Source organism: Orbicella faveolata, unplaced genomic scaffold (genome assembly GCF_042242905.1).
Source record: "Orbicella faveolata isolate gen_17 unplaced genomic scaffold, um_ofav_v1 contig_25, whole genome shotgun sequence".
In the NCBI taxonomy this organism is placed as follows: Eukaryota; Metazoa; Cnidaria; class Anthozoa; order Scleractinia; family Merulinidae; genus Orbicella; species Orbicella faveolata.
Genome location: NW_028301553.1, coordinates 2,417,501 through 2,443,555, shown reverse-complemented (window position 1 = coordinate 2,443,555; position 26,055 = coordinate 2,417,501). Strand labels below are relative to the sequence as shown.

Here is a 26,055-nt window from a genome sequence, read left to right as displayed (position 1 = left end):
GCCTTCATCAGGCTTACATAATTTTTAAAGTGCTGCTCATATTCCTCCTTGAAAACTCCAATGGTATTGGTATTAGGTTTTTCTCTCCCTATTTTTTGACCTGCTTCAGTGCCTACTTCCCATACGAAATGTCTGTGCAACAGACTAGAACCAGGTTAAACCAGGCCACAGCCTTTATAGGCAGTCAGCCAGTTTTATAAGCAATGTTAACCCCTTTGCCCCAAGAGAAATAGTGGCAAAATTTTCCACCAAACTGAGCGAGGGGTTGTTTACCATTTACCCAAAAATTCCAGAAATTTTGGTCAGAATGGAGATGGTGTGACAATTCTGGCTCCACAGACTGGGAAACTTTAAAAATAAAGAGAATGTCTTGAGAGATGGTCCAAAATTACCAACCAAAATGTGCCAGTGGAAATGTGCATTTGCAATTTTTTACTGCCGTCTTTAAATTATGATCAGGTCAAACTCATTCTACTCTCTTTCAGTGAAATGCTCTTTTGTGTGTGTAAATGGTAAATGGCCAATCTGAATGGAACTTATCATCAGGCACTTCTGTTTACCACTTGCAGGAACTGTTAATGAACTGGTTCCTTCATATAAATGGTAAACAACCAGGGACCCCACAAACACTGAGATGCACAGCTACTCAGGGGCGGATCCAGGATTTTTCTCAGGAGGGGGTGCTCCATTAAGGAATGGCACAACTGACTCGTGAGGTAAACAAATTTTAAAAGCAAACACGAAGAAGAAGGCTTCATCTCAAGGGGGGTACGCACCCCCTGCATCTTCCTCCTAGATCCACCCCTGCTACTAATCAACTAAATTTGGAACCACTTACACTCAGGACACTATTCAAAGGTATTTTGATGTGTTTATTGTATGTATGAGGTTAGTTACATGAAGTATATGAATATTGTGAGCGCTATTTACAAATTTCAAAATATTATTATTTGGATACAGGCTATGTGACTCTGACATACAGTATTTAAAGATCATTACCTTATACACGCATTGCTCTTAAAAGTTGAAGGTTGGTTTTCTTAGCCATAGAAAATTAACTGTTAAAGATGATTTCCAGTCCGTACTGCGCACCCTTGAGAGTTTCTTCACGTTTTTGGCTTTGTTTCATGCATGACGTCACAAAATGTGAACATTTTGCAACTACTTACTCGAAGTGAATTCAAAGTTTTGTGTCAACCGCCATTATGGACACAAAGCTTTAGGTTTCGTTCTTTCTCATATCACTTGATGAAACAACTTTGCAGCCGTAAAAATCAATGAAACAGTTGGAAAAGGAATTTGAAAGGCCTCAAAGATAAAGTATGTGGATCATAACGAATAACATTGATTCACGTAATTTCCAACAAGTGAGGTTTTTTTATGTTTCTAAATTAGGGTACCGAGACTGTGCAGTATAGACTGGAAATCATCTTTAAAAACTGACGCTACTACCATAACTATTTACGCGACAAAACATTTTTTAAGAGTAATAACTTTGAAAATAACCATTGAAGGCATATGCAAAAACAGTCACCCAGCATTTTGCCATGTTTCCATGACAAATACTTTATCTAGAGTGAGTACATGTAACTGCAAGAGTTTTTTTCCCACACACACAACACAGTGCACCCAGCCAGAGTTCAAACCAGGAAAATGTGAATTGGGATCTCTCACTGTCAACGGCCACTAGGGCATATGCTTTCCCACCTGGGGGGACCCCCATTTAAAAATGACAGGGTTGCTCCTTGGAAATTTTGAAAAAAAACCCTAAGAGGTACCAAAAATCTGTTTTGTGGGCGTGGCTTGAAATGTTTGTCACCCCTGTGAGCCTGTATGAGGTACTAATTCTAAAACAACACACTATCTCCTGTCATATTCTTTCTGCTCAATACCCTAAAAGGTACCAACAAAGTTCCCACTGTGGACCTTTTGAGCCTAAACACGTACCCTAAGAGGTACCAAATCCACTTGTTTTACTCCTAAAAGGTACGAGGAGCACCCCTGTCCTCTTAATATGGCTTCCCACTCGCACTGATGCTATTCACACCTGAGGAACCCCAAATGATTTGAAATCTGGCTAACAAGCTACTCTTAGTAGTACTCTTTTAGCAGACTAAAACAATACAGGTACATTAAGACACTGGCAAATTAACTGATCTACAGTTACTGAAATACAATATTTTATTAGACTACTACCAGTTTTCAACAGTTTCAACCCACTGACTGACTCAAGAATTCCATGATACATATACAACACAACAAAAAGGCATTTAACAGTCTCCCATCAATGCCTTGAGAAAGCATCTTAGAACTGTTAGTTCCAAACAAGGACTTACAAATCCAAACATCCTGTGTGCAATTTATCAGGATCATGTTTCAACAACTTTTCCCCAATGGATTTTTATAGTGTAACCGTTAAAAACTTAACAATCTGATTAGTTCCACCTGTCCAGCAATCTACTGATTGACAAATGGCAGTTTTGAGGAACAAGGTCAAACAGAAAAACATTGGGAAAACAACCTTCCTTTGCACAGTGTTTCACAGATTTTGTGGGTACTACTCAGTTTGTATGTTGGTTTCTATCAAGTTTGATGCTGTTTCCAATGTACTTTATGTAACAACAAATGCTTTCAAAGAAGGGACGTCCAACAAAAATTATTATTAAATAGTTGTTTTCTCCTGATTGAAACTGAGCACTTTTTCAAATTGGTCCTCCTAAAATCATATGATCCAGACATAGTGCTCAATTATGCATGTTTCAAGGATTAATGAATCAACAGAAAAGTAAGAAAAAGAACCAAACTTTTTTTTAGTAGTTTTAGTAAATTTAAAATAGTTTACTGAGTCCCTGGTCATGCCGGAAGTTATAATAAAATTATATGTTAGACGCATTGACTACACATTATTCAAATTGTTTCATTTAAATTATAAAACCTTAAATTTTAGCACAGCATAAAACGAAATATATTATCTGTTACATAATGTTGCAAACATGTGGGTGTTTGGAAACTACAAAAATCTGTAAACCATGATTCAAGGATTGGGTTCAGACAGACTGGTCTGCCAAACTTTTTTGGGCAAGAAATTCACAAAGGATTTGTCTTCTGCTTTCTGTTTTCCTGTCCAGCTATAGCAAGCTAATTATTTGCAGCCAAATAATAAAACTATAACTATATTTTTAATGAAAACTATTCAATTTATGTTAATTTTATACCTCTGCCTACAAAATGATAAATAAATAACTACAGCCACTTTCAAAAATGTCCATGTATCTACAATTGATATAATATTTTTTTCTGGCATGACTGATAACGTCACTTGATGGTCAAACACAACATTGTCTCTTACCAGTACATGTAGATATTTGGAGATCATGTAGTGATGACCACCACACGACAAGACCAAAATCCCTTGTGACCATTACCACCCAACAACAAGGGAAACAGATAAATTGGTAAAAAACTCAAGTCTCCTACAGTATGTTAACTTAATGTTCTTTGCACTTAGTGAAAGTTTTGTAACCAAACTAAAGTTAATAACTTTAGTTTAATGTACTGATAGCAGGGCCTTCTCTTATAATACACTTCTTCATAATCCAATCTATGATCTTTCTTTACTGAATTTTCGGTGGCCTCTGTCCACCTTCATCAGAGTTGCAAAATTTTGTTATTGCTCGCCTTATAACCCCTGCGCTTGCTGAGAAGGGGAAGTTTTTGGGAGAGAGCAAAGTGGCAAAGTAACTGGAAACATGAAATATGCCACTTGTAGAGTACCACAGAATGGAACCAACATATAGAGGGTAGTAATGGTCACAGAAAAAAGAAATGACATCAATACAAATGAATATCACATGAAATCAATGATCCGACAACCATATACACTTACAGGCAGACATCTCTCAACTTGGAAACACTAAATTGTAAGTTATCATCGTGGCCACATTGAGACAAACATTTTATCTTCCAGAGGTGACCATCTCTCCTATGAGGACACTTTCTGTTCTAAAGAGTGTTTGCTTGTTTGCTTAATAATTTTGTTTAGTTTTAAAAGATCAGATGTCCGCTCAAAACATTTTTAGGTCCTCAGTAGCATATTGACCTTAAATGTTTGCTTTTCATATTCAATGCAACAAAAACTAAAAACTAATTACAGCAAGTTGTTAAGTTTTGGTTAACTAGTGGTGCAAATAAGACTGAGAGAAAAAACTAATTCAAATGTAATTCCATTCATGGTTGATTTGTTTTTTTTTTCCTTTTCTAAGTTCACTATAAGTATGAAAGCAATACAGAACTAGGTGTTACTACCTAAATGGCTCAGTAACTTTATGTATATGTACAACATGGCAAATCTCCCTAATATATATCTAATGCCATTATCAAAATGATTATATCATTTTGTCTGGTATAAAGTTCTAAAATACTGTCTGTAAATTGTCTGAAATAGAAAAATAAACCTGTAAAGGTAATAAAATTACAAGTTAAGTATGCTGATTTCCTGGAAATCTGTATAATGCATGTTATTAATTTGAAGTTAATAAAAGCACAAGAGTCATTTGCATGATGAAATGTGTTTTCCACTACTTTCAACAATAAGATTACGGGCCTGAGTATGTTATGAAAGAATAGTCAACAAGATGTAGTCGAGTTGACTATTGCTCATAGAAAACAAGGGCAAGTAGTCTAATTGCTTTCGTAACACAAAAAGCCTAAAATTATGTGTATTTTAACATCCAAACTTAAGAATAATCCTCAGTTTCAAGAGCAGTGCACACATGATTGTTGTCTATCAGCCAATGGAAAATGATGAGAGAATCAGAATAGAACACAGCTGAGTGGCTATTAATTAATATTAGTTATATAGCTGAAAACTAAAAATTGTTCCTTATACATTAAAATGAAAAACATACTAGATATATGAAGTGCCTAAGAGTATTTTCCACTTCCCAGGATGAAGTGGGTACTAGTCCACAGCAGAATTATCTATGTCCAGCGGTAAATGTGTCGGTAACCTTTTATACCCTTGGGTGTAGAGAGGCACTGTGAAAGTTAAGTGTCCTGGCCAAGAACACAACACAATGTCTCCAGCCAAGGCTTGAACCTGGTCTGCTCGATCTGCACTAACCAACACTTCTAGTAAAATAAATAACATTTGATATATACCTTTCGGTATGAGCACTCATCAATCTTTGACAGGAGCAAATGTGAAACATGATGCGGAGGTTCCTATACTCCTGGGATGACTTTGTGTTGTGGATGGACCAGCCAGAGGTGACCTTGGTGGGGTAAATTTTGATCGATAAATAGGCAAAGGATGTCTTTGTATTTCGCCAAGGAGCATGGGAGTGGCAGATAATGATGATGATGAAGATGAATCAGATGCTGAGGAGCTATGAGGATCTTCATGTAAGTGATTGTCATCATCAAAATTAAGGTGAACTGATTCGCATGGAATGTCAGATGAACAGTTTAGGGGTGAAACATCACAGAGACGCTTTGATGGACTGACACCTGGCTCAAAACCTTCTGATGGACCTGAAAAGTTGAAGCAGAGTATTCTTTACTCAAAAATTGCCCCACTTTACTTCTCAAACTCATTTAATAATTTGTTACATTTAAACAAAGAAAATCATGACCGTGATGGTGTTTGGATATCTGATCTTCATTAGCATATTAGATTTTCAGATTTTATTTAGAACTCCATTTTCTCCTTACATGTAGTTTTATTTTCAATCAAGAAAATGTATCAAACACTCAAGACAGTGTTTAACTACACTTCCAAACACCTTGACGTTCGTCAAAAATACTCTGCTGCCCGTTATGTTTTCAAGTCTCTTCTCGATGTTAAGAAAATGTGGTCAAACATCCATGGGCTTTTGTGTTTAACGTAATATATCAAACACGAAAGACAGTGTTTGACCACATTTCCAAACACCGAGAAGAGAGTTGAAATACGACATGTAGCGGAGTATTTTTGACCAACTTCAAGGTGTTTGGAAATGTGGTCAAACACTGTCTTTCGTGTTTGATATATCTTCTCAATCGAAACTAAAACTAAGGAGAAAATGGAGAATTAAAATCATAAAAATCTATGCTAATTAAGATCAGATATCCAAACACCATTACGGTCATGATTTCCTTTGTTTAAACTTGATGAATTATTAATGAGTTTGAGAAAAGTTACTTCACACTCAATACAACACTTCCTAATACAGACTTTTCAGCAACTTTTCTCCAAGCAAAGGCTTATAACTTTAGTAGGCACAGTCATATTAAACACCATTCAGTGTTAGTAGTTTATTACCAACTTTGACCAAATGACTCAACGTAAAAAGGTCAGAGAAGGCTTCAGGCAGAAACTCACATTTACATGCTATTAATTTATAACAATTATTATGGTAAATGGATTTACATCATCAGCTATCAGATCATCAAAATACACAAGCCAGAAAATTACATGGTATATAAATACACTGTACTCTACTTAAACAGGCTCTTAGCTAGAGGGGTTGTCTGGTGTCCTAGGGATGGCACTTTTTAAAGAAAATTGTCGAGTTTTATTTTTCATGTGTTGTCTTATTGTTCATTTGAGCAGGCCCTATAGCACATTTTGGACACCAGCTTTTCAAATAATTCGTGACTTAAAGCTCGTTCTTAAAACAGGGAGCTAGAAATTAAGGTACTGAAAGGAATTAGACTAGTAGCTAGAAGTTGCTTTTAATAATTTCTATTTTTTGTACATTTATTTTTAAAACTAAAAGTGTGTACTTACATTTTCTTTTCACTGCTAAGGTACTTGGTCGAAAATAAACAGGACTAAGACTTCTCCGTCTGCCAAGAGAAGCACTGCCAAAATTACTCACCATGAAAATGGAGATAGGGGTGGGCAAATGCAAGTCCTCAAAATAACATGTTGTCTAAAGTAACTATGTATTTGTACTCCACTTACGTGAACGTTGTTCGAGTAGGACTGGGTACTGGACTAGGAGTAAGACTTCTGGCATTTCTAACCCCCTGAAAAACATTATTAAGAATAATAGTCAAACATCTTTAATATAGACACCAAAGGGCAGACCTAAGAGTCTGTATTATAGAGGAAGAGATTATATGAATACTTTCAGGTTCTGCTGGGTTTAAGTGAACTGCCCATAACTCAAAGGTGTCCATAATATAATCATAAATTGTCTGTAAGGAGAGGTTCAAGTCAACGGCAAGAATCCCATATGAAAAGGACGTGGGTGCTCCTCAGAAATTTTGAAAAGGCACCAAGATCCTGTTTTGTGGGCATGGCTTCAAATTTTTTCCACTCTAAGAGATACCAATTCTAAAACAACACATCAATACCCAAAAAGGATGAGCACTGAACACCCTAAGAAGTAACAAAATCACTTTTTTAACCCCTTAAAGGTACAATGAGCACCCCTGTCCATTTTATATGGGAGTCCCCCCCCCCCGTTGGGGGGGGGGAGTTCAACTGTACTTTGAACAACATGTGCACATCACACAGTTTCCATCAAGTCAATCATTATAGAGAGCAATTTTAATCCCACCACAGTATACAAAGAGGATATTTCATGATGGCGAAGAGAAAGAACAAATTTCATTTTCAAGTGGTAAAATCATGTTGAATAATAACATTTTATTTAACACAAGGAAAATTGCTATCTTCAAGCCACCTTGTAATTTTTTTTTCTGTTATATAGACAAACTGACTGTTTGCACAACCTACTGTGAAAAAGCAGGAAATGATAAGGAAATGTTCTTACTAGTGAGGATATGAAAAAATATAAGCCACTTGAGTCTCTAGACTATGTCTGAAATACTGAAAACTGATGGCACTTGGATATGTACAGAGCTCTGTGGTGCAATGTAGCGTCTAACTGGTTGTTGCATTCGTAGAATGCAAGCTTTATTTTGGCCTGTAACTTTTCAGAGTTGGTTTCCCTGTGCATGGTTATATGCAGAAAAACTCCATATTCCCGTAAGGACACCAAAATGGCCACACCACCTGATTTTTGTAGGGGCATGTCACGGCCAGTAAACTGGTACTGTTTAATACTGTTTAAGACGTGACTACATGTGATACGGACATGTGGCGAACACGTGAGCATGTAAGCAGGCCATGCAAGCTCATCTTTGGGCTGGATCTTTCTTTGACTTCTTTTCATTCAGTCGCCGTGGGCTTTGCTATTTTGTGCTCTCAGCATTGGATATTGGTGAATATAAACGCTTCGACAGTAGCATTTAATATATCGAAATCTGAGGGAAGAATTGTCCTTGTTTTTTTTGTATGTTAATGAACATGACTTTGAATCGCCTTGGCTTTGGAATGTTAATTGTGGGAAACCAGCTATATTTTGATTGCATTTGCTGATTAGTTCCGGTCGCGACAGATACATGTAAATCAGTATCTATCCAGTCAAATATTGTTTGAAATTGGTGCAAAAAGATCCATAAGAGTGTGCCTGAACCAAGGATCAAACGGCAAATTATGTAAATACTGTCTACTTTATTCATCAGGGGAAATACTCGAATCAGTTGCAAAGAGTTTGTTTATGCTGATGATAAACGAGCACACGATTGCAAATGTTTGCTTATATTTGTGCTTCCAGCTTAGAGTAATGTACATAAAATATACTTTTTCAAATTAATTTTTATGTACGCTTAAGCATTACCAGTTAATGTGAGAATATGGAGCACGAAATTTGAGTCTATGGAAACTGGTGCTGTCACGCAATGAATCAACAAATCATAGTTAGTACAGGGACCTCTTATACTGGCATGGACTTTGACACGATGATATATCTGTCTGTAAAACTTCGGTTGTCTATGAAAAACGTTGATTTTAGCAATAGACAGAGGTTGAATGTCAGCTAGTGAAACCATATATTTAAGGTATATATATTAAAGTGACAGTGTCAAAAGCACTCTCATAATCTTTGATTACTACTACTTAACTAAATATACAAATAAATCAAACAGAACACCCAATCAGAGAAAAATGGATGTATAGTACATGTAAATTTGTGATTTCAAATTAGTACATGTAAATTTGTAGAACTCAATGTTAACTATCAGTGTAGAAATCTCAGATATGCCTATGGAGTGGTAGAAATATTAAGCATACAAACAGAGATGTTTGTTAACTCAACTAGAGGTTACATGTAAGATAACTTCTTAAATCTAATTTTGTCTCTCTCCAAGGTTATAAAACAAACTTTTATATCTCACCCTCTGATTATTTGTTGGTGATGATGACAAAGACGACGGTGATGGGAATGCATGTCTGTGATCATCAAAAGAGTTCCGCCGTTCATGCATGTCTGAATCATGGTTTTTGTCGTGATCCTGAGAAATAAAAGACTTACATTTTCAGCACTGGTAAATATTAATTTATATCTCACAACTGTAGAAAGAAATGGAGGGAGGCAGCTGGTGGCTTGTCATTATTACCTTCCATACCTTCTGTAGCGTGCAAAGTAAGGGGCTCTTGCTCATAATTACTCAATTGCTTACAGTACACTGTTAACTGGTTTAGATAACATGAAACAATAAGGAGTTGTGTCTTTTTGTCTGTATGGTCTGACTATCAGAGGTTGTCTCCAAGCACTTTTGTCAAGGTTGCCTGGGGTAAGAACTGGCTCCAACTACACACTATTCTGACAATAGTTAACAAAACTGAACAGGGCGAGCTCTAGAATGCTGAACAGGACAATACCAGAAAAACTTCAGCTATTCTGACATTACTGGTCAGGGATTGCTCTGATTTTAGTTTTCACAGTTGTTACAGAGTTTATAGTGCTTTGAAATAATGGTCTCCACAAAAGAACAGTATCTTTATCTCATCTACAGCTTTCAATTTATTATTAAAGATATGTTGGAATGCTAACAGTTTGTAGAGGATTGAAGAAATGAGTAGCATATAAGAAGACTATAAGCTATGCACTTGAGTCAATGAATTAAACAACTTACCATTAATGTCATGTTCTCGTGTATTCCAATTGTGAGAAAAAGTTCACTGAGAAAATGAGATGTAAACAGAAAATTCTTAAATAGCAACTAAAGTTGTCTAAAATGAACAATAAAAACCAGTCACGTACAAGCATTCCACCTACATATACATGTAACTGTGCAGTAAAAAAGTTAGGTCTACATTCGAGCCTAGTGTAATGACAGGAAGTTTTTCTACTCCCCCCTTGATGGGATGCAAGTCCATTGGAGGATATTCCCCAGCACTTAACTCACCAGTCTCCATTTATACACCCGGGTAGAGAGAGGTACCATGAAAGTACTTAAAAGTGTCTTTCACCTGGCCAGGACTTGAACCTACACAGCTCAATCTAGATTTCCAGTGCACTAACCATTAGGCCAAATTGTTTTTAGGCCAAATGCTTTTTCAAATGAAGACGTCAACAACTGGTTTGAAAACTGTAACAAGGATTTCTACTTGCGTAGGCTCCTTGTGGCAGACATATTCAGATTTACAGCTGATCCAAAATTCACATGACTTTGCCTGCAAGTATCAGTGGCTAGTGCTGTACAAGATATTTTCCTTTTCATCATTCACCTTTCATTTTTCACAACTTTCTCAGGATATATAAAACAAAGACAAAGCAATTTGGATTTCTGAGAGGATTGTTAAAGATGATGATAAAGTACGACAAAAAAAAAAAATGAGAGGAAAAATGTGACTAAGCCAGTTTTAAAAACCTTTATTTTAAGAATAATGGCAAATGGTAAATTAGTTCCTCAGAGTACCATTACGATGCAATTTCCATGTATATATGTCTAGACATATACAGTCAAAAATAACTTTTATTTCATATGGAAATTATTTCAATTATTTTTGCACCAAGGTGGTCTAGCCTGTTTGAACCACTAAGCAATAAGTTTTACATAAAATAGCCATATTATGGAAAACTAAGAGCTGCTCAAAAACTGATAAATAAAGTTAATTTTCAGCAATATCTGAAAGGCTATAAATTAGGGCACAATTTAGAGTCCAGATTATAAAAAGTTGGAGCATCAACTCTGTATCAATTTGAAGTTTAATGTTCCTTAAATAACCAATTTCAGTATCTCACTGTTGTACGTCAATGATGTCCCAAAATAATACGGCCGTGTATTTATCATCTGGTTCAAGTATTTTTAAAATATTTTCTTTAGAGATATGTAACATGATACCTTAATACAAACACGAAAAGAATCCTGGAAGCATAATGAGACCACTTGTAAAGCTTTCAAAAGATATCTGATTCGTGACTAGACACTAAGCTAGCTTCTGGTATCTCGAAATCCTGTACCAGTTTAAAAATAGACGATCTTAATACTACAAGGCATTCAAACCCAGCACTGTCTTAGGAAATTCAGGCATTTTCAACAAATTATCTAGAATTCCTCATAGGAACCTGCCCGTATACTAGTCTTCATTCTAAATTAATTGAAAATAAGAACCGGTCGGCATTTTCAACACTCACCTTTCTACTTGTCTTTCACGACTGGCATCGTCCATGCTTTCTTCCTAAAATCGTTGAATGATAAAGCAATGATTCTTTTAACGGCTTTCGATTTCACCATCTTAAAATCAAGTTGAGTTGTTACAGTGGTAATATAATACTTCAAAAGTTGTTATCGTCTGCTGGAGGCAATGTCAGGTTAGGAAAAACTCGGCATGAGAAAACATAACATTGAATAAACTTGTCGCAATAAACTAAGCTTGTATTTTTACAACAAAAACGAAAAGGAACACTATACCCTTTTGATCTGTGCTATTCTTGACGCAGGAGATCCCTGAGAAAGAAAAGCACAAATCGGCGATAAGAGATACAAAAGCAAGCCTAAAAGAAGTTATAAATTTGACATTTGTTCGCGGAATTTTTTACTCACAACATTCACAGCCATTTGACTTGTAGAGAAACGTCGCTGCCTTGCAGTCTGTAGTGGCTGAAATATGGGAATAGGATCGCTTACCACAGCAGCACTAACATTAGGCGCAGAATTCGATCTCCGTAACGTACTCGAAGGTAAATGGCCTAGTTCATCGGTTTCCATTGCATTAGCCGCCATATTGCTTTACGGCTCTCAAAGACAACATCTGCAAGCCCGCAAGGGATTGTTCCGGTCTAGCGCTTCCGCTCGGGCCAGACTTCCTGTGTTTGTGTGCGGGAGGGAAATGTATGCAGGCCATTAAGAGAGAGTGCTTATTCGGAACCGGACAAGTACTTTAATTATTAATTGCTCAAGTTACAAACCAGAAATTGGCTGTTTCAACCGTATTAGCTCGAATTCATGGGCTCGACTCTCTCTCTCAAAAAAAGAACAAACAAACAAACAAAACAAAAGAAAATAAATAAATAGTAAATAAGACGAACTGTGGAGCCGGTCGGTGGTTGCATGATTGTATGAACGAGTACTGGCAGATTTAATGCTGGGGGCAACCCTGCAATAGACCAGTAACCTATCCAGGGGAGTAGAAATACTCCTAGTCGCTTCATGCCACGCAAACAAGAGATAAGCATCGGCTTGGCTGGATAAAACAAAACGGCCGGGAGACGTTTGTTGGAGGGAAGTTGGTTTTTGTAGGTTTTGGAGTCACACTTATCTCGACTATAGGCAACAAACGTTTTATTGAAATTTACACCATAAGCTTGGGGCGTGAGAGAAATACTTCATACTGGCTTGGGTATTGTGGGTGTGTCACACATTCTGGGTTCTCACGCGTGTTTCTGGTCATTAAATTTCTACAAAGATCCACAAAGCGTCAGTTGTCTTTCGATACGAGCTGATAAATAAGAGGTTATGGCATTTCTGTTGATAGCAGCTGTAAAAGATAACGAATCGAACGTAACTCGATTGACGTCTATTGTTAAAATAGATGAAGAGAGGGAAGCTGGCGTGTAGCTCAGCTTTTTCACACCTATTTTCAGGATACTGTAGTGTTATAAACAACAACAAAAATCTTTATTTCCCCTTTAACTTTGTAAAAATATTTTTGTTAAAAGCCTGTTGTTGTTGTTGTTGTTTGACTAGAGTATATTCCATTCATAACTGTAACTCGGAATTTGAAGGGAAAATATAAAAATGACTCCCTTGACTCTAGATCTGTAGACTACGAGTAGTCCCTCTTTCGCTTAGTCCGTCGTGCGTGACGCGAAAGAAAACCGCGAGAAAAAAATGGCCGCGCATCTTTTTTCTCGCGGTTTTCTTTCGCGTTACGCACGACGGACTAAGCAAAAGAGGGACTACTCGTAGCCTACTGGATACGATTTCCTCTCAGAATGAGAAATTGTCAGTTTTCAGTTCCTCGTCGTGGTCGGGTAAAATATAGCCACCTGAGATGTAGATCTCGACGTTTCGACTCCCGACTGCCTTTATTAAAGTATCAAGAAACAGAGCAACAGAACGACATCGTCGAAATTTTGACTGGAAATGTGACGATCAAAATCCACCAATCACAACCGACCATCGCGGTTCATGAAAGATGACACGTAATCAGCCCAACTTATTACCTGAGTCGGGTCGTTCAAAGCACGATTAAGCTAATCCAGGATTAGCGTAACGTTGTTTTTCAATTTTGTAACTTTTCAGTGAAGTTTCGTAGTAAATGGTTTGAACCCAGGAGTATCAGTAGTTCGTATAGTGTGATCGTCCGGGTGAGGGTAGTTCTGAAAAGAACAACCTGAGCGGAAGTCATCTTCAGAGTCAAGTGAATAGTTTTTGTCAGTCGATGATGTTATAAGTCTGGTCCGTTGAACGTGATTGGTCAGTTTAGCCATGATGGTATTGGCTGAAAGACTCGTGTAAAGTTTGTCATCAGTCATTGGTGGGATTCGATCCGTCTATCGTTAGTGAAAGTTTGGTCCATCTATTGTTAGTCAAATTAAGTCGGTCTTTTGGAAGTCCGTTTGTCGGTTTCGTTTCCGTCATGGATAAGTCGTTTCACAGTAAATGGTTTGAACCCAGGAGTATCAGTAGTTCGTATAGTGTGATCGTCCGGGTGAGTGTAGTTCTGAAAAGAACTGTTGTTGGTGACTGACGTTTCGACAACCTGAGCGGAAGTCATCTTCAGAGTCAAGTGAATAGTGTTTGTCAGTCGATGATCTTATAAGTCTGGTCCGTTGAACGTGATTGGTCAGTATAGCCATGATGGTATTGGCTGAAAGACTCGTGTAAAGTTTGTCATCAGTCATTGGTGGGTTTCGATCCGTCTATTGTTAGTCAAGTAGGTCGGTTTTGGTCCGTGTATTGTTGAGTCGGTCTGTTAGAAGTCCGTTTGTCGGTTTCGTTTCTGTCGTGGATAAGTCGTTTGTAAGGCGCCGGTAGTTGTTGACATCTGTTAAGAGGCGTTTGTTCTAGGTTAGTGTACCAGCTTTCCAGAGTCAGTCGTTGAAAATAGTTTGTACTGTAGGTTAAGCACTGAGCAGAGTCCCAGTCAATGTTGTGGTTTGTCAGTTGATGATGTACAGCAATGTGATTGTTGGCATCACCATTTCTCGTGGCTCGTTTGTGTTCAGTCAGTCTCGTGTTAAGGTTTCTGCCAGTCTCACCAATAAAGGAAGCCTGGCAGTCGGAGCATTTGATCTTGTAAATTGCTCCCTGTCTGTCGTTAGGTTCGTCTCTGTCTTTCACGTTGGTCAGTAAGTGTCGTAACGTAGTTGTAGGTTTGTGGGCTACACGAATGTTGTAGGGCTGTAGGATCCGCGAGATGGTCTCAGAGGTGCCCTTAATGTAAGGTATAGTCACTGTAGTAACAGGCGTAGGGTTCCTGTTCGTAGCGTCAGCTTCAGTAGGTCGGTAAATGTTTCGTCTAATAAAGTCAGCGTTGTAGTTGTTTTTGTGAAAAACACGTTCAAGGTATCTGTTTTCGTCACGTAAGCTGTCCGGTGTGTCACAAACTAGTTGCGTTCGTCTCGTCAAAGTCTTTATAGTCGTGGCTTTGTGTGAAGTCGGGTTGTAGGATGATTCGTCAAGTAATCTGTCGGTATGTGTTTGTAAGGCGCCGGTAATTGTTGACATCTGCTAAGTGGCGTTTGTTCTAGGTTAGTGTACCAGCTTTCCAGAGTCAGTCGTTGAAAATAATTTGTACTGTAGGTTAAGCACTGAGCAGAGTCCCAGTCAATGTCGTGGTTTGTCAGTTGATGTACAGCAATGTGATTGTTGACATCACCATTTCTCGTGGCTCGTTTGTGTTCAGTCAGTCTCGTGTTAAGGTTTCTGCCAGTCTCACCAATAAAGGAAGCCTGACAGTCGGAGCATTTGATCTTGTAAACTGCTCCCTGTTTGTTGTTAGGTTCGTCCCTGTCTTTCACGTTGGTCAGTAAGTGTCGTAACGTAGTTGTAGGTTTGTGGGTTACACGGATGTTGTAGGGCTGTAGGATCCGTGAGATGGTCTCAGAAGTACCCTTAACGTAAGGTATAGTCACTGTAGTAACAGGCGTTGGGTTCCTGTTCGTTGCGTCAACTTCAGTAGGTCGGTAAATGTTTCGTCTAATAAAGTCAGCGTTGTAGTTGTTTTTGTGAAAAACACGTTCAAGGTATCTGTTTTCGTCGCGGAAGCTGTCCGGTGTGTCACAAACTAGTTGCGCTCGTCTCGTCAACCGTGTCAAAAATTATTTTAAAACTTTGCCCAGCAGCAAGAAAGTACGGGCATCAATAAAAGATATCAGTGACAACATGTTAATTTAGCATTGATTTTTTGTCTATGAAAATACTGACAAACCTAACTATAAATTTTCTATAACAATAGCAGTGCACACTAAACAGAGGCTTTCAAAATTCTATTTTATACGTAACTAAAATATGCTTGAGAAGACTGTCCTTTGATAACCTTGGCCAGATCCTAAATTCTACTTTCTACTCTTCCTTAGTATTGACAAGGTCGTTTATTCTCATAACTTGCTCTAGAGAACTGTAGTGGAATAGTAAGGAGAAATCAAACACCCATCGCTGGGGAGAGGCAGTTGATTGTAATAGTGCTAATGTAACCGATTGTTTTGATCTAAGTCCCTATTCATGCAAACTCTATTAACTTCTCATTAATGCATTCACGACCGATACTTGAGAGGTAACATATAATTGGACATAAAGCATTTCTGGCAAAGCGTCTCTACAACTACCAGCATAAAGGCTGCCTTTTGGTGTGTCTCAGTGGTATATTATTCACTTAATTCTGAGAAACACAACAGGAAGAGACTACGCTGAATGTCAGCAGTCTTCGCGATGCGATCCTATCACAGGTCATACTAACCATAACTCTAGCAGTCTGCTGGTTCACACGATGTAGCGATTTTCTAACGATATAACACTTAAGCTTTTAGTTGTACTCTGCAGACTACCATGAATTCCCTTCATTTGTTGCACTTCCGTTCTCTGTGTTGTTCCCTCGTCTTTCGCTTGATTAATATCTACTGTTTGTTTCACTTCATCTCATCTAAGGCTTCCTGGCTCGTTCAATTCAGTGGTATTCTCCGCTTTCGATGCAGCGTCCTCTGTTCCACAATCACTGGGTCTATCCTGTACTGGCTGCTTCTCGCTGTTCGGCGAAGACTTTTCTTCGAAATGGGTTTCGTCTGATGTTTTACTTGGATTGCCATTGCCTCCTTCATCCGATTCGGCGGCCGTCTCCTTTGAAATGTCTTGTTGACGCTGAAATTGGTCCTCTCCACTGCTGAGAGGGAGACCATCTGTTACAGGTTTCTCCTCTCTATCAACTTTGATTGGGTCTGCTGGTAATATCGTTTCCTGTCTGCTGGCATCTTCAGCCTGTGTTTCATCAGTGGCAGCCTTACCTTCTACCACGTCACCTCCACTGTCATCTTCATGAGGCGTTTGCTTGTCTAACTGAGAAGCAACATTTTGGTTTTCCGGAGTGTGTTCACTCAAATTCCCCTTTTGCGTGAAAGAACCAAAGCGGACTGTAACTCTCGAGCTTGAATTTGATGTCTGGCTAAACGAACTAACGAAGGAACTCGACTTTGAATCACCTTGACTTGCTTCCGCTGAGCCAAATGATAATCCAGAACCGGAAGATCTAGTCTGATTGAATGAAAACCCCGTACCAGTAGATAGTGTAGACGATCCAAATGAAAACGCTGAACCAGAAGATGGTGTAGAACCCACAAATGAAAACGATGTCTCCATACCTTTCTTTTGGTCTTGTCTTGGCTGTGCTCCTGGTTTCAGACCACCACAAGCTGCACACTCAACTTTATCACTGTCGTTTCTCACCATGCAGATGTCACAGTCCCATGATCCTTCAGCTCCTTTAAACTTGGTGAAAAGATCGTCTTTGACTTCTTCTTGCGCTTGCTCCTTTTGAACTGTCTTCACTGGTGTCTGGTCCTTCAACAGTTCTTGGCATTCTTCAAACTTATCTTTGAATTGCTTTGCAATGTCTTCTGATTTAAACCTGACCGCAAGTTGTTCTGCTTTGCATTCCTGCTCAGAAAAGTCCGCCAATGTGCTCCACACCCAGGATCTATCTGAACCTGCATTGGGCTGTAGTTTCATGTCAGTGGTTATCTGATGATTTGCACAAATTTTAAGCACCTGATCTCGACGCATCAAGACTCTCATCTTTCCTGATTGTCTATTTCTCAATAACTTTATATCTCCAACTCCTCGTTCTTTCCACTGCTTGTCGTCTGCTACAAATCGATATAACTTGGCTCTGTGAGAAAACATGACTTCTTCATCTTCTTCGCCAGTTTTGACATCGATCTTGTCAGGGAGTGGGATAATTGGCTCAAAGTGGGGTCCATCATGGTCGTCTTCGGTCACTGATTCATCATGGTCTCCTGTAGCTTTTGAGGCAAACAGAGGGGAACCAGCACCTGCAAACCCAGGAGATGATTTGGATGCTTTCTGCCCAAATGGACTGCTGGTCAGAGACGTGGCAGCTACCGACTGGAACGACAAAGAAGAGATGCTGGAGGAACCAAAAAGAAACTTTTCTTCTGTGTTCGGTGAAGGATCTTTTGCGGGTTGCTCGTCAGGTGGGGATGCCTCGTCACTGGAAAAAACAGAAATCGTAGAATGATCTGTTAGAACACTATTTTTTACTACCTTTTATCAGGAACAATGACAAGTCTTACCAAATAAGAAACTAGTTAATACACTTAAATGACAACTTTCACCATTGAGGGTAGTGTCAACTTGGCGGATACATTAATCTAATTAACTCCACTTCCAGTTCAACATGAAGCGTTTTATTGTAATAGTTTCTCCCAACTGAGATTTGCCCTATTTTAGAGTTTGCATATGTGGATCAGTGTGTCGAAAGTGAATGCAAATTAGGTTTTTTTCCGAATTAAGATGAGAGTTCAGAAGTAGTTATGAAAAGTTTCTAACCCACAATTTGGGCACAACTGACCTTTCCCCAGTAGGCTTTGTTTCCTCTTTGTTGCTATCTTCGGCCTTTGCTTGGTCAGTAGTACTTTCAACATCCTGCACATTCTGAGCCTGTTCATCTTTCTCGTCCTCAACTTCTTTACGAGGCGTTTCCTCAACTGTTGGAGAAACACTTTCCTTGTTGTCCTCAGTCTGCTGTTCAGCCGCATGTTCTTCTTGCTGAAAGGAACCAAATCTTATCGGAATTCCTGACTTGGAATTCTGTGTTTCGCCGAATGAACCAAACGATGAAAACCTTGCATCACCTTGGCCCGTTCCAGCTGAACCAAATAAAAATCCTGCACCAGTGGATGATGTAGCTGATCCAAATGAAAACGCTGAACCAGAAGATGGTGCAGCAGATCCAGATAGAAACGTTTTTGTATCTTTCTTTTGGCCTTGACTTGGTTCTGCTCCTGGTTTCAGACCACCACAAGCTGCACACTCAACTGTATCACTGTCGTTTCTCACCATGCAGATATCACACTCCCACGACCCTTCAGCTGCTTTGAACTTAGTGACAAGATCGTCTTTGACTTCTTCTTGCGCTTGCTCTTTTTGAACTGTCTTCACTGGTGTCTGGTCCTTCAACAGTTCTTGGCATTCTTCAAACTTATCTTTGAATTGCTTTGCAATGTCTTCTGATTTAAACCTGACCGCAAGCTGTTCTGCTTTGCATTCCTGCTCAGAAAAGTCCGCCAATGTGTTCCACACCCAGGATCTATCTGAACCTGCATTGGGTTGTAGTTTCATGTCAACGGTTATCTGATGATTTGCACAAATTTTCAGCACCTGATCTCGACGCATCAAGACTCTCATCTTTCCTGATTGTCTATTTCTCAATAACTTTATGTCTCCAACTCCTCGTTCTTTCCACTGCTTGTCGTCTGCTACAAATCGATATAACTTGGCTCTGTGAGAAAACATGACTTCTTCATCTTCTTCGCCAGTTTTGACATCGATCATGTCAGGAAGTGGGATAATTGGCTCAAAGTGTGGTCCATCATGGTCTACCTCTGCTGTGCCATCGTCATCCTCAGTATTCTGAGCAGCAAAGAGCTGAGCACCAGCACCAGTAAATCCTGGAGATTTCTGCTGGGATTTTTGGCCAAATGGACTGCCACCCAAAGACGATGCAGCTACTGACTGGAAGGACAGTGAAGCCACACTAGGAGAACCAAACAGAAAGTTTGACTTACTTGGCGTTGATATTTCCTCAGAAACATCGCCTGTCGGCTGGCTTAGTTGACTGTAAAAACAAAAGTAAATATAAAATGTTTTAATGGCTGTCGTGAAACGTACAGTAAAACAATAATACTTGAAACAAACAATTACAAGAGAAACATGTCGCGGAAGAGGGAAAGGCATATGAGCCACAGAAATGGTTCTGGCTTTACTGCTGTTGTCATTAATTCGGACTCCAGAGGCTATAATAATCATTATAATCATTATAATCATTACAATCAGTATAATCAGTATAATCATTTTTATTTCTTTATAAATGTTCATTTTACAGTTGGACTGGCTACAAAATTGGCGAGGAAAAAGAACCAAAGGTAAACATTTTCCAAACATTAGATTGTGTATTTGACTTGAGAATGCCCTTGAAGTAGCTGGAATCGTAAAATGTCATGTACAATGTTCTGTGTCTATAGGTTAGCATTATGTACCCTAGCAGACCACTACCCATCTATATATCTATCTACCCACCTTGCAACTGGGTCTGATTCTCTGGAGTCGGTTCCAGAAGACGAGTCCTCAAATCCAAAAAAATTACTTGGCAATTCTAAGCGTTTAGCTCTCTCCTTTTGATCATCTGTAACTCCTCTTTCGAACACGAGTGAAATGTCATCTTCAAGTTTCATGGCAGTTTCCTGGTCAGTTTGTTTGACTTCTGGTTTTGCTGAAGATGTGATATTCTCCGCTCTAGATTTAAGAGATTGTAAAGCTTTGTCAAACGTATCCTTAAATTCAGTAGCGATCTCGCTTGTCTTAAACCTTGCGCCTAAAGTCTCTGCCACAGCTACTTCGTCCGAGAAATCTGCAAGTGTCGTCCACAACCAGGCTCTGTCAGAATTTGGAAAGGGTTTAAGCTCCATATCCACAGAAATCATGTGATTTGCGCAAAGTTTAAAGACATGCTCACGTCTCATTAAGACCCGGTATCCTCCAGAGCTTGGGTTGAGAAGTATCTTGATGTCACCGACACCTCTTTCCTTCCATTGTGATGCATCACTATCATATCTGAACAACTTGCAACGTTCACAAAACATCACTTCTTGGCCCTCTTCTCCTGTTCGGGATTCCACTTTTTCAGGAAGTGGTATCACTGGCTCAAAATGTGGCCCATCATCCTCTGCATGGTCAGGACTCTCTGGAGACAAGGGTGACGCAGGTGATATGGGTGATTTCGCTTTGCGAGAGGGAGACTCAGGAGAAACCTGTAGACTGAATGTAAACTTGGCTGGAGTATTTGTGCCAAAAGGAAGACTGGTGACAACATTCTCTTGGAGGAATGGTGTTGCGTGCGTTTGTGGAGTCACTCGTTGCCTACTTGGAGAGGACGTCTTACTCGGAGACAGGTACATTTCATCATCTAGTTTATCTTCACTTGATTCTCCTCGTCCAATGTTAAAAAGCTGAGAACTGGCCAATCCCTTTACTCCGGGTGACTGGAAAATTGAGCCAGCTGAGGTCAAGTCCTTGTTGAAATCCTGAAATGTGTTCGGCTCTACAGGTTGAACACTTGTCGGCGTAACTTTCGTATGTTCTCCTGCTGTTTTAGACGAAGGTCCAAGAGATCCAGCAACAGGCTTAGCAGTGCTGCATGCTACACATCTCGAGTCTTTTGTATTGGTTTCGACGTAACACATCTCACAAGTCCAAGTATCAGAAGAAGCAGCAAATGTAGAAATAAATTGTTTATAAAGGGCGCACCCAGCTCCCTGTTGGTCATCAGTTGGTTCCACTTCGGAGGGCATTCCAGAAGAGAAGGTCTCTTTAAGGTCATCAAAAACGTCCCTAAACTTCCCTGCAATTTCTGCCGACTTCAATTTGATGGCTAGCTTCTCAGGTCTCGCTTCACCTTCAGCATAGTCAGCTGGAGTGTACCAAACCCAAGAGCGGTCCGATCCAACATTGGGTTTAAGCTCCATTCCAGAATTAATGTTGTGATTGGCACATAATTTTTTTATTTGCTCTCTTCTCATAAGAACTCTTCCTTGGCCAGATTTCGGATGACGCAAGAGCTTTACATCTCCAACACCTCTTTCCTTCCACTGACCAGAGTCAGCATCAAAACGGTACAGCTTGGCTCGCTCAGAGAACAACACCTCCAGACCTTCTTCACCTGTAACAACTTTGATCTCATCTGGGAGAGGAATGACTGGCTCAAAATGAAACTTGTCTTCATCTTGGCCTTCGACGTCCTCACTTATTTCAGCAAAGAGCTGCGCACCAGCTCCTTGAAAAGGTTTAGCGGCATCCTTGTTCTTCGTCAGAGAAAATGCGTCACTTTCTTTTGGCTTTACAGATGAAAATGTTAGTTGACCAACGATTGAAGATTCACCAAACACATGACTGGCATTTCCACTTTCGCTTTTCTCTGGCTTACGGATATTCTCTTCGGAAGGAGACACTAGAGGGCTTTGTTCATCCTCCTTTTCGCTCAACGTTGCCGATTCTTTTGCTACTCTACGGCAACCAAGACATCCAGGACATTCTTCTTGCTTTGTATAGTTGAAAAAATTGGAGGGAAGGAAAAGGCGAGAGGCTTTTTCACGATTGGCCATTGAGGCGCGAACCTGATAAACAATAAGACAGTCTTCGTCTTGCCTTTTAGTAGCCTTTAGAGCACTCTTAGGTGTCAAAAAACGTCTACCAGTGAGATGAGGAGGAAGGTTAGCAGGTCCGGTATTCTCAGCAAGCGTGGAATGGATTGGAACAGGCTTCAGCGGGGTGGATAGTGGCTTCCCTTGACTTGGTGAAAACGGAGGCTGAGTTTGAGATGACTGTATGGGCGGCATTGGCGAGGAAGACTCAATGGAATCTTCATTTTCCTCGTCATCCTCTTCACCCTCAGTAGATGTATAACTTAAATTCTCGTCTGTGGAATCCTCTGATTGTTCAATAACTGCCTCATGGTCGAAGTCGTCACACTCTTCTACAATTACAGTGGAAATAGGCTTGGTTACCCTTTGAAGGGACGCCGCTTCGGCAGGTTCATTCACAACGTAAGGTGTGAAGTTATAACCTCCAACCTGCAACTCCTGATTTGCATAATCTTGCTGTTCTTTAGCAGCTGCAAGGCGTCGAAGTAGTTCGGTGCCAGAAAAATCTGAAAGTGTAAGTGGCTGGGAGAACATCTCGGATGTCTGCAGAGCACTCTGAATCTGGGATGTTTCAGACTTCGAGGAATGTTGTGCTGCTTGGTACCACAGATTAACCCCTGCAGTCCAAGATGTGGCTCCACCCAGGGGTGCATAAGCGTCTAATGGACCAAACTGAAAGGTACCAGTACGTTGCTGCCAAAACAATTTCTCTTCGGGCATTTCTTGCCTGTCAGTAGGTGTACCAAATGAAAACGAAGGCTGAGATTGATTCTGAATAACTCTGGCTTCCTGGGAAACATTTGGTGTCACCTGATTAACATCCGCAAACTTCTCAGACACCAAAGGATCGGTCTGTGTTCTGGATGTTGAATGGGGTGATAAATCAAGGTCAAAACTCGGAGAAGTGCCTGAGTTAAAAGAACCAAAGGACAAAGCAGCGCTTCCCTGCTCTGGCGTACTACCACCGAATAGAGATTTCTCAACAGTAGTGGCAGTGTTTTCAGAGACAGCTTTCTGTGGCATCTTCACTGATAAAGGTGATGATCCAGTCGAGCCTAGAGAACCAAAAGGGAACGATGTTGTGTTTGTCTTGCCAGCAATAGCAGGGACTCCAAAAGCTGCCAAAACGAAGGGTTGAGTTGTTGGAGGCTTCGAAGTTGGAAACAACTCGGGAGAGCCACCAACCACTTGTCTGGCTGTAACGGCGGCTGTCTCTGAAGTAGATGTATCATCAGGTGCTAATGGATGAACACCAAATCTAAATGGAGAAGTACTTATGGTTCCTGCATCAGTCTTTCCAAATGTGAATGGTGAGCTATTTACTGTTTCTCCATCAGTCTTAACAAATGTAAATGTGGAACTTTTCGTCATTCCTGTATCGCTCGTTGCAAATGTAAATGGTGAGCTCTTTACAGGTCCTAAATTGTTGCTTCCAAATGTAAATGGTGAGCTGTTCCTGGGTCCTGAATCCCTTATTCCAAATTTCAACGGCGAGCTGTTGACAGATCCCGGATCACTCTGTCTAAACGTGAATGGGTTTCCTGATGACGCATTTCCTTTATATCCACCAAAGACAGTATTTGACGCACTGCTGGTCGTTGCTTGACTCAGTAAATGAAACTCAGTTTTAGGCGCCTCCAAAGTACTTGTAGTACCATCTGATAGCTTAACAGCACCGCAAGCAACGCAGACGGTCGTACGTTCCTCGTTGGTAATCAGACAAACAGAACACGACCAAGACCCAAGTTTTGGAGCGAACTTTGCCATCAGGTCAGAACTCTTCTGCCTTGTGCCGACTGCTGTTGTTTCTTGTTCTTTAGAAGCACGTCTCTTCGCCATCTTTTGACACTGCTCAAACTTCTCTTTGAAGAGCAGGAAATCATCTTGGCTCTTGAACTTGACAGCCAATTGTTCCGGCTTCGACACCTCCTCTGAAAAGTCGGCAAAGGTATTCCAAATCCACGCATTAGCTGTGCCCTTCTTATCTGTTAGCTGCATATCATCTGTAATGAAGTGATTGGCACAAATCTTGTGGACAGCTTCACGTCTCATTAAGATCCGACTACGTCCCTTTTCTGAATTATACAAAATCTTCATGGTGCCAATCCCGCGTTCTTTCCAAGCGGAAACTTCTTTGTCGTAGCGATACAGTTTGGCTCTACTGCTGAACATTAATTCTTCATCTTCCTCGCCAGTTTGTACCTCAATTTGTTCAGGGAGGGCTATGAGCGGCTCAAAATGGATGTCTTCAGTATATGAAGTGGATGAGTCATGTCTCGTCCTACCGGGGGATGTTGGGGATGTTGGCATTGCTGTAAACTCTTCAACCTGTTCTGCTCGCTTTTCAGGGCTGTTGCTGGTGCTCAACCCAGCAAAGAAACTGGAATCGATTTTCAGTGGACCCTTGATGTTAGGAGCTGTAAGGGGTTTGACACCTTTTGACGACAAAGACATCTGTCTTGTAGCCACTGGTGTGGATTCGAACATGGGTTTGTTCTGATCGTTTTCACTATGGCCAGATGCTGCAGGCGCAGACAGATTAAGAGGCCCGTATTGAGATGCTTGCAACATGCTAATTTGTTTCTACAAGAGAACAACACATAACATGTTAATCTACTGAATAAGGTGTATATAATCGTCCATCAAATCACAACCTTTATGACCGGGAAGCACCTGATATGTAATGGTATCAAGTGATCAATTAACTTGAAAACAATTCCTTAACTACAGTGTAATCTGGGAATTCTTTCTTGGGTGAGGGCGCTTTTAAATGCGGAGTCTGCAAACCACAGGTATAAAGACATCATTTTACCGCTATTGATAGTTGGGGTCTTGTGACGTCTTTACGAATGGCTCAAGAAGAGCTGACCACAAAACTCTATATTTTGAATTAATATTGTCTCGCAACGACACTTTGCTTTATTTACAAGTTTTAGTCGCCAGCTCAAATAAATCCAACCTCCTTACATACTAATAGTCATATACTTGTTTTGACATTGGCTCTGAGAATTTCAGTGATGTTACATATAAAAATATATACGAGTTGACGACTTTCGAAATTCTCGTCCCCTGTGATGACTTGCTGTTTACATATCACCATTGTAAGGAGGAATGAGATGTTTATCAGTCTTTGCTATCTACAGACCTGCAAAACTTGAATTTGCTCGCACATGCTTGTCATAGCTTCGTCCCTGATGGCCATTTGCTCTTGGAGATAGCCATTGTTGAGTGTCACTTCACTCAGTTTGGCAATCAGATCCTTTGTGCTCGAGTCCTGTGGCTACAAAGCAAAGAAAGGAGAATGACCTCCTGGCTATCAATTTCTGCCTCGATTTGCATATTACATAATAGGTATGCTACACGGTGCAAAATTTCATGTACCTGGTCTTTACAAAGTTGAGAGTAAATTTGACTCCTCTAATGGTTTTCAAATACTGTACGTAAACACGAAAGAAATACTACGAGTCCTAGGAGTAGTTCAGATGGTCGACATAGGAATAACGAGGAATTCGAAATAACCGAGTTCGAAGTACCGGGGTTCAACTGTACTTCACAAACTTTCGAAAAACGGTAAAAAATATATATATAATTCGAGAACTTTGCTCTAACTGTCACTTTAAGTAAGTTCATACCTGCTCGACCCAGAAGTTGTCATCAGACTCCTGAACATCAGAGACGTTGGTTGAGCTTCGGCTTTCTGGGTAAGAAAGCTGACGGATGTCCAGATGCTTACCTTAAAACATACAATTTCACCTGAATTAAAACCAACAACTAGACAGTACAAGCTTCGACATGAAAACAACTGAAAGAACTGAAAAAAGTCTGGGTTTACCGAACGTTC

The 26,055-nt window shown here is 40.0% G+C and overlaps 2 protein-coding genes across 2 annotated transcripts in view; both read right to left on the bottom strand.

Moving 5' to 3' along the window:
* Window positions 1-851: 851 nt before the first annotated feature.
* On the bottom strand, window positions 852-12,299 carry LOC110042217 (P2R1A-PPP2R2A-interacting phosphatase regulator 1-like). Its single transcript, XM_089293211.1, has 9 exons — window positions 11,884-12,299; window positions 11,752-11,787; window positions 11,475-11,518; window positions 9,970-10,015; window positions 9,229-9,345; window positions 6,947-7,011; window positions 6,770-6,828; window positions 5,161-5,532; window positions 852-4,454 (listed from the first exon to the last, which is right to left on the bottom strand). The coding sequence occupies exons 1-8, from the start codon at window positions 12,061-12,063 to the stop codon at window positions 5,180-5,182; spliced, it is 900 nt and encodes a 299-aa protein (XP_089149337.1). The 5' UTR covers window positions 12,064-12,299; the 3' UTR covers window positions 852-4,454; window positions 5,161-5,179.
* Window positions 12,300-15,757: 3,458 nt separating this feature from the next.
* The window catches only part of LOC110042196 (E3 SUMO-protein ligase RanBP2-like), a 25,735-nt gene continuing 15,437 nt past the window's right edge, over window positions 15,758-26,055 (bottom strand). Inside the window, exons 27-31 of the mRNA XM_020747545.2 lie at window positions 25,847-25,947; window positions 25,360-25,494; window positions 20,095-24,797; window positions 18,368-19,633; window positions 15,758-18,007 (exon numbers count right to left, since the gene is read on the bottom strand). Coding sequence (XP_020603204.2) covers window positions 16,423-18,007; window positions 18,368-19,633; window positions 20,095-24,797; window positions 25,360-25,494; window positions 25,847-25,947 — 7,790 coding nt within the window. The 3' untranslated portion in view covers window positions 15,758-16,422. The remainder of the gene's footprint in view (window positions 18,008-18,367; window positions 19,634-20,094; window positions 24,798-25,359; window positions 25,495-25,846; window positions 25,948-26,055) is intronic.